The sequence below is a fragment of the Nyctereutes procyonoides genome, unplaced genomic scaffold (genome assembly GCF_905146905.1).
Source record: "Nyctereutes procyonoides isolate TBG_1078 unplaced genomic scaffold, NYPRO_anot_genome, whole genome shotgun sequence".
Taxonomy (NCBI): Eukaryota; Metazoa; Chordata; class Mammalia; order Carnivora; family Canidae; genus Nyctereutes; species Nyctereutes procyonoides.
The window spans coordinates 888,459-901,943 of NW_026575025.1; the positions used below are offsets into that span (position 1 = coordinate 888,459).

Below are 13,485 nucleotides of genomic sequence, written 5' to 3' on the forward strand. Positions count from 1 at the left end.
CACCAGCAGGGAGAAATGGCAAGCAAGACCAATATTCTCCTCCAGGGAAATCTGGCTTTGGTTGGTTGTATAGGATATCTCCCTCTCTCCTTCTCTTGCGCGCGCTCTCTCTCTCTGTCTCTCGATCTCCGGCTCTACCTTAACTAACATCATTCTCTTCTAGAGAGAGTTATGATTCAGAGTATAGGAGAGCATCTTCAGACAGGCCAACGTGTCTTAAGGAAGAGCTCTCACGCCTACATCCCCTACAACTTCTCTTCATGCAGTGGGATTTGGTGCCCACTTTAGATAATACTCCCAGGCATCAAGGCTCACAAAAGTTGAACACCTTCAGAGAAGGTCTCCTCAAACCTCAGGAACATGGGAACTGCTGCCCCAAAGTCAGGAGATGGTGTTAATAAAGAGGGTTAAATTGGGGGTAGACTAAGTGCTACAAACTGGACTAGGTGCCTTATACACCTTCCCTCGCTGAACACTAATAACTCATGGCCTGGCAATCATTACCGCTTTCCAGATGACACAACAGATTCCAAGAAGCTTAAGGACCCAGACAGCAGGGTCACATGGTGCAGGAAAAGAGTGTGGATTTGGATCAATGCCTCTGCTGATACCAAAGGCCATGCTCCTCTTCTTACAGGATGCTCTGAAGTCACATCATCCACGCCCAAGTTCAAGCTCTATGAAACCTTAACTCATCCACACAGGAAGACCAAGACTCCAAGATACCATGATATCATTCATTTGATTGGGGCCAAAGCCACAAAGTTTCAGGAAGTCTTTATCACATATGGTTCCAGAATCTAAAATCCATAACAAAGATATTATCTTTCGTGGCTTTGGGAAGTAATTTACTTCTGCTATGTCATAACTCTGGGCAGCACCCATCCCACAGAAGATGGCCCTCCTACATTGAGAACAGCCCTCAAGTCCAACTGTCCTTCCAGGAGACTCAAACATGCCCCAACACATGTAGGCAATCCTGTCTGGCTCCACTCTTGTGCCCTCAAAGAAGCCCACAACCAGCTGGTTGAGGTATATGGCCACAGACCAGATTACAATTATCTGGGCCTCAATTTCCTTCCCTGTACCTACATCATAGGATTACACAAGTTAATACATAAAAAAGCACTGTCGATACTTCATAATCAATATTCAATCTATGGTACCTGCTATTGTTATTTCTACGATCTCTATTTATCTGAAGATTATCATCAGGGATGTGTTCAGAGACTGAATCACAGAGTCATTTGAATAGTGTCCATAGTGCAGAAAAATGTCAAAAACAAACTAGAAGATTAATCACAGGAGAAACGAGATAAGGGACAGTATAACACAGTAGAACACAACAGCTAAAAGTTACCCAAGAAAGGAACATCTACAGGCAAGGGAAAATGTTTGCAACATATTATCACTACTCCACATACTGCCACAAACTGCCCCCAAGTATAGACAGGAGAGTGAACTCACATCCCCAGAAACTGGAGATTTCTTTGTGGTCTCCTGTATTTGCTGAAAACATTCTGGATGCAAATTTGGTATCTAATCTAGAGTATGTCCATATTTGTTTGTTTCCAAAGAATATTTCAAAATACTTCCCACTTGGTAACAGTGGCTCTCCAGGAAAAAGCCTCATGTTCACCCTGCAGCTTTCTGAGGTACCCCCAGGGATACATTTGCCCCCCACCCCCCACTGTAATACACCCCCCCACACACACACACACACACGAAAAATGTAAGTTACAAAATGTGTGTAGCAGGTAATCCTATTTTAAGATGGATGAATGGATGGATTGATGGATGGATGAGAAGTAAAGAAGGGAGGGAGAAGGAAGAAGGAAGAAAGAGAAAGAAGAAGGAAGGAAGGAAGGAAGGAAGGAAGGAAGGAAGGAAGGAAGGAAGGAAGGAAGGAAGGAAGGAAATAATACATAAATAAGAAAAATCACTGATCGAAATAGTTTAGGGGAGTGGAGACTACAAGTAATTTTGCTTTCTTCTTTATCTATGATTCTCTGTTTCTCTCTCTCTCTCTCTCTCTCTCTCTTTTATTACTTAAAAAAAAAAACTGAACTGACTCACACAGGAATTAAATCAACCAACTCTGGATCAGAATCTTCCAGCCAACTGGGGTCTAAGGGTCCCCAAAGGATAAGCATGAGTCCCCTACCAATCAGTATGAGTAGAGCGAGGGCATCACAACCTGGAGGTAAAAATTCTGGGCTGTGAGGCCAGGCAGGGCCAAGGGTGAGTCCCTGACTCCTCATCAGATGGCTGATGATCCCTCAGAACCTCAGACCCCCTGAGATCTGCTCCCAAGTTCTCAGAGTACAGGACAGGGTAGGCAGGAAGCATTTGCTCTAACCCATTAACCAAAGAACACAAACCATAGCCAATAGCTTGTTCTACAGAGCTGTTCTTCAGATGTGGCCCCTCTGAAGTTTCCAGAAGGGCAGCTACTTAAGAGCAGGCCTCCTCAGCTTTCAGTGGACCCACTCCCTTCCTAGGGATCTCCCTGAAACCTGGTCCCTCCTGCACCAGCCACTGTGAGATAGTGTTCAGCTACACACGGGGGCATTTACAGTGCATAATTGGGGACTTTACACTGCTTTTCCACTGTCTCTGGAAACAAAAGCCACCTCCACCCCTCCCCCACATCTTCCTCCACTCAATCGCCTATAATAGCAGCTTCCAGGTTTTTTGACAATGCCTAAAGCCACAAAAAGAAATTAGTTTTCTGTGCACTTCAGCACAAATATGCACAAAGTGTATGTAACTGAAACAAATTTCATGCTGCAACACTAACCCTTTCTACATGCAGTAAACCCTGAAAATTTCTGGTCTGTCATTTTTTTAACACAGCTCATAACACTAAATTGGTTTTATGGCCCACGGTTTTAAACAGACCACTTTCCAGCAGATATATCTATGTTTTGGTTTGCCAAACTTCGCACGTGCTCTGGATCATATTAGGTGGAACCGTGTATGAGTGCCAATATTCAAAGGACCAGTATTTCATGTGGTTTGACCTAAAAGTATGTATGAGTCACATGACAGGACTCACCTGCCCAATGTGCCTCTTGTACTCTGATTCTAAATTCAATTACTTTTTACAATGAGGCTACACTATGTGCAAAAAACAGGTGATGCCTGAATTGGACAAGTCACTTAGAGACAGATGGAGCCACATCTGAAGTGGGAATGACAATGACAAATTCATAGGAATGTTGTGAGCTCATATATGCTGAAGGACTTTACAGTTTATAAGGTAAACAAGATTTTTAAAATCTTTTGAAGTGCTAATTTATGCCAGTACCCCCAGACAAATAAGAGGATAAGACAACAGCCAGCATCTTTTGAAGGTTTATTTCATGCTAAGAACTTGTTGTGTGGATGCATTTAGTCCATATTTTTGTTGTCCCCATTTTCCAGATGAGAAAAAGTGAAGCTCAGAGCATTAGAACTGTTAGAGGAGTCAGGTCTGCCTGGCTCCAAGCCAGTGCTCTAAGCTCTGAGCAGCAGGTTCCCTCCACACCCACAACCACCTCCCCGCAGCGATCCCCATCTTTGGGCTTGGGAACAGGACCACCAGCATGGGCCACTGTCAGTGGGGAATGAAGAATCCCGTGACACAGGACATGAAAAGAAGGTAACCCTTTGCTCAGGAGCCGGAAACGCAGGATCACCTTGCTGCCATAGAAACGAGTGGCATGGTGGGGACAGATTCCCTCGGTTTCCCATCTCCTGCAATTAGAACGAAGGTTTATGTCTTTCCTTTCAGTGGGTGGCATTAAATTACTCCTCTTGGCCCTACAGAAAATGCACCCAGAGACAGAAGGCAGCCACAGTCAGAGCTGGCCAAGTCACAAAATAAAGAGAAATACTCAAGTCAATGCAAGGAGGACTCTGTTTTTTAAGAGACATAGTCGATATTCCTATACTCTTTGGGGGCCAAGACCACATTGGCCACTCTTTAGTCAGAGCTCATAGTCATTTAACCTATGTTAACTCAATTATATTTGCTGTCCAACGAGAAATGTAATTTTTTTTAAGATTTATTTATTTGAGAGAGAAACCGTGCAAGCAGAGAAGGGGCAGAGGGAGAGGGAGAGACAGAATCTCAAGCAGACTCCCGGTTGAGAGTGGAGCCCGACACAGGGCTTGATCTCACAACCCTGAGAACATGACCTGAGCTGAAACCAAGAGTCAGACACTTAACAGAATCAGCCACCCAAGCGTCCCAAGATATGTAACTGAAATTGTGCCATCAGGGAAGCCTACACCATTCCATATTATACATTTTAATACATATATATGTATATGTGTATATGTACACATTCTATTGTGGATTTAACCTCTTAAATCCAATTTAAAAGATTCTGCAGCACAATTTTTGACAAGTAATAATTATAGCCTTGTGCCCTAACTTTAAAATCTAACTCTTGAGTAAATGGAATATTTTATTAAATATTGTCCTTATATTTCTGTATCTACTTACAAGGAACTTTAACATAATGCAATCTCAACTTATCCCACTACCCTGTGTGAGAAGTACTACTATTATTATTAGGATTTTAGAAACGTAAACACCAAGGATCAGAAAGGTTAAGGCACCTGCCCAAGATCACAGCTAGCTAGGTGGGAGAGCCAGGGTTCCAACTAGGCAGTCTGGTTCCAAACTGTATACTCTCCCCACCATCCAGGGATCTTACTTATCTCTGAATCCCTAAAGAACAGGGCCACATCTAAAATAGTTAGAAAAGTGGATCCCTGGGTTGCTCAGCGGTTAAGCATCTGCCTTTGGCCCAGGGCGTGATCCTGGGGTCCCAGGATCGAGTCCCGCATTGGGCTCCCTGCAGGGAGCCTGCTTCTCCCTCTGCCTGTGTCTCTGCCTCTCTCTGTGTCTCTCATGAATAAATAAATTAAATATTTTAAATAAATAAATAAGAAAATATACATATTTCTAACACAAATGAGAGCCAAGGGACTAACTTCTTTAATTTCCAAAGAGTTTAGACAAAAAAAAAAAAAAAAAGAACGAATTTAGACAAATCAATAACAAAATGGCAATCTTTTTTTTTTTTTTTAATGAGAGGGAGGTTAATAAAAAAAGGTAAAGAAAAGAGAGGAAGGAAAGAAGGAATGCAGGTGGTCCAAAACATAAGAAAAAATATTCAACTAATTCAAAGATATAAATAAAAATAACAGGATACAATTTTTCACCTCTCAGACTAGCACACATTTAAAAATTTAATAATCCTTAGGGCACCTGGATGGCTCAGTCGGTAGAGCATACAACTCTTAATCTCCGGGTTCTAAGTCTGAGCCCCACACTGGGTGTAGAAGTTACTTTAAAAAAAATTTTTTTTTAAGATTTTACTTATTTATTCATGAGAGATACACACACAGAGAGAGAGAGAGAGGTAGAGACACAGACATAGGGAGAAGCAGGCTCCATGCAGGGAGCCTGACCCAGAACTGGATCCCAGGTCCCCAGGATCAGTCCCTGGGCTGAAGGCGGCGCTAAACCACTGAGCCACCCGGGCTGCCCCCCCAAAAAATGTTTTTAACTTTTAAAAAATAAAAATTCAACAATCCTCAGTTCTCAAACTTGTGGGTGGGTACAGGCACAAACTGGGGCAATGTTTCTGGAGAACAAATTAACAATAGCTATCAAATTTTAAATGCATGTACCCTCTAAAGCAGCAATCCTAAAATGAGAAATTTATCTTATGGATATCCTTGTGAAAGTGACAAGAAATATGCACCAAAGACATTCTCTGATGCATGATTTGTAAAAGGCTGGTGTGGGGGAGACACTAAGAACATTTAAAGTCCCCAGTGATAGCAGAATGGTCAAATAAATCATGGTAAATTCACACATCAGAATCCTAGGCAGTCATTTAAAAAAAGAAAATGAGTTAAAGCTGTATGTACAGGTATTAGATAATCTCTAAAATAACAAAGTAAATTAAAAAGCTAAATAGACTACAATGTACACATAAAGTTTTCTTCAATATAACTTCTTTAAAAGATGAATATAGATACTTGTATACATTATAAAGAAACATTTTTCTTCCTGGAAGGAAACAAGGATACCCACAGCTATTGCCTTTGAAGAAAATTGGTATTTTTCTAACATACAGTTTTAGATTGGAGGGTTTTTAACCTGAGAATCATAGGCTGTTTCAAAAAGTCTGTAAAACCCCTGAAATTGGATACAGAGTTGTAAATATGTGCTTTTCTTGTGGGGACAGGATGCTTCCCTTTCACATACTCTGTAAGGGTCTTATACTCACCTCCCCACCTCAAAAAGATTAAGAGCCGTGTTATTGACTCCACACTGGTGCTAAGGTTTTTTTTTGTTTTGTTTTGTTGTGTTGGGGTTTTTTTTAAGTTTTTATTTATTTATTCATGAGAGACACACAGACAGAGGCAGAGACATAGGCAGACAGAGAAGCAGGCTCTCTGCAGGGGAGCCCAATGCGGAACTCAAACCCAGGACCCTGGAATCATGCCCTGAGCCGAAGAAAGACACTCAACCACTGAGCCACCTAGGCATCCCAGTGCTAAGTTTTAATATTCACTCACTTATTTACCCAGAAGCCACGAAATAACACTGGCCTGGGGCCCAGCACAGGCACCCAGAAAACCACCACCTATCCCTTCCCTGGAAAAGGAGATAGTTTGGAGCATAATGGCGACATTGTCTGCTGGAGACTCAGAAATGGCAACAGGGTACAGCTTTCCTCCAACAGGAAGAAGGAAAAGTGGAACTGAAAATTATTTGCATGTTTAAAATTAGACCTTCTGTGGGAGCTGACACTACTTCACTTACAAAATGCCCCCTAATCCACTGTCTCAGTCCCACCAGCCCTCCCCACCCAGGCATTTACATGCCATGAAAATTCCAAGACAATAGGATGACTACAGTTATCACTAATAAGGAAGTAATAACAAATTTCCTACAGCTCCTGTCCTCTGAGGGGTCACCAGAAAAGCCACTGGGAAGCCATACGAGATGGTAACAAAAGTCTGCGATACTTGCCGCTGCCAGGGACCTCGACTTAGAGACCCTCTGCCCCCACTCATCTCTGGGAGGGGGAAGGAGGTGGACAAGAAGGACATCACACACACAGCCTGTGTCACAACTGTGACTGGTTAGCTCGGGGTGGTCAGAGCAACATCTCACTCCCAAGGTCTGGAAGTCACGAAGGCAGGCTGCCTGCTATGTCCCCAGGATGTCCCAAACTTAAGCACTCTTTCACCTTGACGAGTTTGCCATGACCGTATCATTCTTTCATAATTATTTACCCAATATTTTCCTTTGGATCAACCTTTTATTAAACATAAATTTATATACCATGACACTACATTTAACCTCACTCTACCTTAAAATCATGCACATGATAGACAACTTACTGTTTTTTGTTTTTTTTTTACTAACACCCCTAAAATAAATAATTCTTAACATCAAAAAAAAAAAAAAAACATTTTGTGATGTTCATCTTGCATGAGTTCATCTTGCATGCCCACAGGTGCCACTCTGTGAGCAATGCTTGCTAAGTATTTGGTGGATGAACTAATGATGTGAAGCACCACTTCTTCTCCCCCAGTAACAGCAGCGGGCACACCTTAGAATCGTGCCTTAGATTTTATATGGCAGTTCCTCTTCTGTATCACATTTGATCCTCTCAACAGCCCAGTAAAGCAGGAAGTGTTGGTCCCATTTTCCAGATAAGGAAATGAGAAGTCACAGAGGTTAAGGGACTTGCCCAAGTTTATGCAGCTACTAAGTGGCAGAGCGAGGACCTGAACCCAGGCCTTTCCACTCTGGACCCTGTCTCCACTAAGACTCAGGCCCCCAAAGCCATAGGAGCAGGAAAGAGTTACCTGGGTTGCCCGTGTCACAAATGGAGCAAATCCTATAGAGCACAGGATGCAGAGAAGCTACAATGGTGGAGTTGGTAGGTGTGCACAGGCCAAACAGTGGGGCTGGACACAGGGTTGGTGCACATGCTTAAAAATGCAGAGTAATGCTGAACTTAAGGGTTTAGATGTAGAGTCTCTGGTCATTGAGCACATCCAGGTAAACAATGTCCCAAGATGTGACGTAGAACTTACAGGGCTCGTGGCTGGATTAATCCATACATGAGCTCTCCCTGCCACATCGAGATGATTCTTACTGAAAAAGAGCATATTATTCCTAAACCAGAAGAGGAGGTTGCACAGAAGAAAAAGATATCCCAGAAGAAACTGAAGAAACAAAACTTACGGCCCAGGAATAAATTCTGCATAGAATAAATGCATAAATAAATAGATAGATAGATAGATAGATAGATAGATAGATAGATAGATAGATGATAGATAGATAGATAGATAACCTCCCTGCCCCACTGGGGTTCAGAACCCACAAGCCTGCTCTTCACCACCTCATCTCTTACTTGCAGACTGAAGATTTTCTCTAACCTACATGATTTTGTGCAGCACAGGACAGTAAACAGGGACGGAAGGTATCAGACTCGGCTCGACCACATACTAGTTATGAATCGTTGGGGAGGCTGGAACCTCAGTTTTCTATCAAATAAAATGGGAACATAACAGCACTGACCTTTCAGTATTTCTGAAATGGTCAAAGGAGATGGTGTGGTCAAACCCTTAGCTCAGTACCTGCCACAGATAATGTTAGCTACTAATTATAATATTACCAGCAGCGTTAGGCTCAAAAGGAAATACACAGAAAATTGCCTCTTAGCCTGCACTCAAAATAAATTCCCCTGGCCAAGCAGCGAATGGATGAAGCAGTAATTGCAGACAATGTGCTGGCTGAACCCAGGGCTTCAGTCACTCAGCAGCTCTACCTCGGCCTCAGCCCCAAGCAAAAATTACTTTTAGGAGCTAAATAACCTCTTTGCTGACCGAAATTGCTCACTCGGGAGCCAGGATTCTCTCCCCTCGGGAAAGCTTGGGGACCCGTGGTTGTTCTTCGTCGTAGGGCTCAACTTGAAATCAACTCAAAGTCACAGTCTAACCGTAAACCAGTCTGCTCTGTTTTCTTAAACTGTCTGCCAACAAAGCATAATCATTTGGTTTTTCCGTTGTTGTTCTGAAGCAAAACAAAAATATTTAAAGTCACCCATCTGAGAATTTAACAAGCAATTTAAAGAGAAGTCAAAATATTTTTTGTAGTCTGGGTGAAGCAGGTAGGTAAGCAGACCCAAGGATTAGCTATTATAGATCACAGACACAAACGGTTATTATCCCCCAGGATACAAGAAAGCAAAGAAAAAGCAAATCCAAAATACTGTAAGACCAACAAGACAGCTATCAGTCACCAACTTTTTCCATCACCACCACCCCCATTTTAAAGCAGCCCGCTATGAAGCTATTTCTTAAAAGAATCTGTCAGGACTGTATTTTCCAAGAAAAAGAGGCAAGGGGGGTGGCCAGGAGGACAGGACTGCTGCTCGGTCACATTGCCTAAAACATACACATAAACCAAAATTAGTGTGCAAAAAATGCTACGACAACGGGTGGAGTCAGACATTGCAACTGGCACAGTCCTCATGCTGGAATCATCTCTGACCATCCTTCCTGTCCTGGAGAAGGGGAATGAGATGCCAGGGTCAAACATGGCGTTTCCGGCCCTACTAAGCACTGAATCTTCCAGCATCTCTGCTTTCCAGCTTCCAGACCCATCCTCATGAACTCCCTTACAGTGTTGTGTCTTTTCTGTGACTTGTCCATTTTTTTTTAACCTGCTACAGTTGATTCCATTTAAGGCACACACATACATAGTATCCAAGTTTCAGAAAACCAATCAAATGTTAGGGAGGTATCTAACCCACATTTCCTAATTGCACAACCTCTAGAAATCTCAAATCTGACTTCCAATTTCAAATACGTCTCCATTTTGAAAAATTTCAATTTGCACCCGCAGTTTTGGGAGTACATGGTGAGGTAGGGCTGTGCCTACAGTTAAAAGTAACATCAAAGTGAAAACATGGCAAAAGAAGAAAAAAGACAAAGCATCAAGAAAATGCTATCCAGAGGGAGGCAACACAGGTTCCAGCCCCAGCTCCTCTACTGTCTTGCCAGGTGACTTCAGCCTGATGAACAGGCCTCAATATTCTCACCTTAAAAAATGAAATATCTTGAAAGACAGGCCTAGCTCAAAAATTCCCTGAAATATCCCCTATTGAAATGAACTGTCCACTGTGGATTTTGAAAATGCTTTCTCAGAGAGCCTTTCAGATTTCCTATTTTATAATGTATCCCAAAATGAGAAATAAAAAGATTCCCCTTGAATTTCCACAGAACACATTAGAGAGGAAGGAAATAACTGAATAGAAGACAAGCACAGAGCAGCAATTTGCTACTGAAATATAAGGAAGGTTTGGGCAAGCAATCAATTTATCCCAGACATTTTTTCACTGATTGAAAGCCTAGCTAGCAAACACGATGAAGTAAAAACATAATATAATAAGAAATATATGTGTGTCAAATTGAACTAAAAATAAATGAGGATCAAATATTTTAGTATAAACTTTAGGGCAAGAGATCTTGAATTATGAGGCTTTTTTTTTTTTTTTTAATCTCATAGACTGCTCTCCATGAATATCCTTACAGGGACAGGGAGAAAACAGTGCATACATACTGCACCTTAATGTAACCCCATCTGGACACCTTTTAATGTTTACAAAGCTCTTTCAGACACTGACCAGTGGAAGCTCCTCAAACAATTCTTGAGGGAAGGTGGTGTCAGCCCACCCTCCCAATGCTGTTAAAGAGGGTGTGGGAAACTGAAGAGCAGGTCCAGCCTTGAAGCCTGGCTCTAGAGCTAGTCTTCTGATATACCTAACCCAGCATTCTCTGCAGGGGGAGGTCACATTGCCTTCCAAAGTCTACTGAAGAAAACCGGGCAGGGGTGTCAGCACCCAGAGCAACTCCTTGGGTGCTGACAGTTACTGCAGCCCCCAGGCCCCAGCTCCCTTCTCATCCTGCCTGCGGGCTTCTTTGCTGCTCCAAGGCTGATGTTACTGCTCTCAGAGAATCCTGTATTCGTGCCCTGAAAAGTTTCTCCTGAAACCAGGTTCCATCCTCAGCCAATAACTCATTTCCCAGGCTTCCAACATCACCTCCTCAGAGCTGCTGTTTGCATAAAACAAGCAAGGTCTTCATTAACAACATGCACAACAGAGGCATCAGCAGGCCACTTCCCACGGGGCGGGTGCAAGACCCCAGCAGGCGGCGAGAAGGCTGCGAGGACGCCGCCGCCCGCCTCGCTCCTGGGTGACTCTGCTCTCTCCCTCCTCCCCTTCAAGGTCCCCATCGGTGACACTGGGACATCTCCCAGCTGCCCTGCCTCACCCCCCGCACGGAGACACCGTGAAGGGGGACCGGCGCTTTCAGAAGGGTCTGTCGCCCAAACGCCAGGCACAGCGGTATCTGAAAGCCGAGCTAGCAGCCAGGGCAGGGCGCCGAGCGGGAGAGCCTGCGCCCACAAAGCACGAAATGAACGCGCAGGGAAGCCAGCGGCTCCTCCGGGGAGGGGAGGGACGGTCGCCTCGCCGAGCGCTGGCGAGTGGCCACCTCTGCGGGGCTGGGGACTTCCCCCAGGAGCGGAGCCCTCGGCCCGGGGGCCCCGCGCCCGGCCTGCCCCGGCTGCCTTCGGCCCGGCCCCTCGAGCCCCCGCAGGCCGGGTCGGAGGTCGGCCGCGCTCCGCGACGCGAGCCCGTGGCCAACACGCCCCCTCCGGCCGCCGCGGGCGGACTAGCCGGGCCCGCGCCGGCCAGACGTGGCCAGCTCCGAGGAGGGCCGGGCCCGAGGGGGCCCGCAGCCCGCGCGGGGGCAGCCGCCCGGAGGCCCCGGGCCCCCGCACCCCGGATCCCGCCCCGCGCCCCCCGGGGCCCGCGCCAGGCCGGCGGGGTTGCGGCGAAGGGGGCTCGCGGCTCTCGGGCCCCTCGCCACCTCCCCCGCACCCCGCCGGCCCGGCACACCCGGGCAGGTGCAGGGGATGCCCCCCGCCCCCGCGCCCGCGCCCGCGCCCGCCCGGGCCCACCCCGCCGCTCACCTGGCCCAGGCGCAACAGCAGCAGCAGCGGCGGCAGCGCCCAGCGCAGCCCCGGCGAGCGCGGAGGCGGCCGCGCCTCCCGCGCCGCCCGCTTCATGCCCCGCGCGCCCTGGAACGTGCCCGGGACGCGCGAGTCGGGCCCCGCCGTGCGCCCCAGCCCGGGCGCCCGCGTCGCCGCCTCCAGCCGCCGCCTCCTCCGCCTCCTCCCCCAGCCCGTCCGCCTAGTCCCCGCTCCGCCCGCCCCGGGCTTCCCCGGGGACATGGCAGCGGCGGCGGCGGCGGTGGCGGCGGCCACAGCGCGGAGCCTGGCGCGGCTGCCGCGGGGGGGACGCGTCCCTGAGCGCGCAGGGGCTTCGCGGGGCGGAGCGAGCGGCGCCCACCCCCGGCGCGCGGCGCCCCGATCCCGGCTCCGGCGGCTCCGGCGGCTCCGGCGGCTCCCGCTGCCTCCTCCGCGCGTCATGCGGCTCGGGCTGCAGGGAGCCGCGGCGAGCGCTCGGCCCCCTCCCTTCCCCTCCCCCTCTGAATATTCATCGCTTCCTCCCGCCCGGCCGGCCCGGCGGCTGCCGAGCTCCGCGGCCCCTCGCCGCCCTCCCGCTACGGCCCCCGCCCCCGCCCCCTCCCCGCAGGCCGGCCGGGCGGGCGGGGAGGGGGCGGGGGCGCGCCCAGCGCGCGCCCTGGCGGCTCCCCTCGGGCGGGCGGAGGAAGCGCCCCCGCCGTGCCCGCCCGCTCCGCCCAGCCCTCCCACATTCCTGGGACTCGGGACTCGGACCCGGCACCGGCTCGGCGGCTCCAGCGCCGGAACCCTTCGGTCCGAGCGTCCCCGGCTCGGCTCCGCTGCCTGGCCCGGCGTTGGGCTCACTAGGCGTCGGCCGGGATCCCTGCCGCGGGCGCAGCCAGGCCTGCGTACGGACAACGACCCCGCGAAGGCCCGCTTGGCCCGGCGGGTGGGTGTGCCGGGGGGTCAGTGAACCCCTAAACCGTAGGAGACGCGCTGTGCGTGGTGTCCTCCCCGCCCCCATCCCTCCGCAGGAACGAGTCCAGGGGTCGCGATCGGGACCCCCCTCTGGCATATGGTAAACCTGGCTCTGCTGGGCATACGCGCTGTGTGACCTCGGAGGGGGCATTTCCCCTCTCTGGGCCTCCCCTTCTGCGGAGTGAAGATAATACTAGTACCGGCTAGAGAGGCGCGACTGACAACTACACGAGATAATGGGCAGAAAGCTCTGAAACGCCGGGCCGGACACACAATGGGCCTCGGTAAGCGTCCGCTCCTCTGGCAGCTTTCGTCATATCATCGAAGACCACGAGCTAGGAGGGGATGGAGACAAATGCAGATGATACTACTACTACTGTGCCCACGCACAAAGGAGAAAACAGGATCTGGGAGGCTAAGCCAGTTGTCCTAGGAGAAGTAAGGAG

General features: G+C 48.2%; 1 protein-coding gene across 1 annotated transcript in view; it reads right to left on the reverse strand.

The window, feature by feature from the left end:
* The window catches only part of PTPRJ (protein tyrosine phosphatase receptor type J), a 164,440-nt gene extending 151,914 nt beyond the window's left edge, over window positions 1–12,526 (reverse strand). Inside the window, exon 1 of the mRNA XM_055314720.1 lies at window positions 12,068–12,526. Coding sequence (XP_055170695.1) covers window positions 12,068–12,526 — 459 coding nt within the window. The remainder of the gene's footprint in view (window positions 1–12,067) is intronic.
* Between the last annotated feature and the right edge of the window lie 959 nt (window positions 12,527–13,485).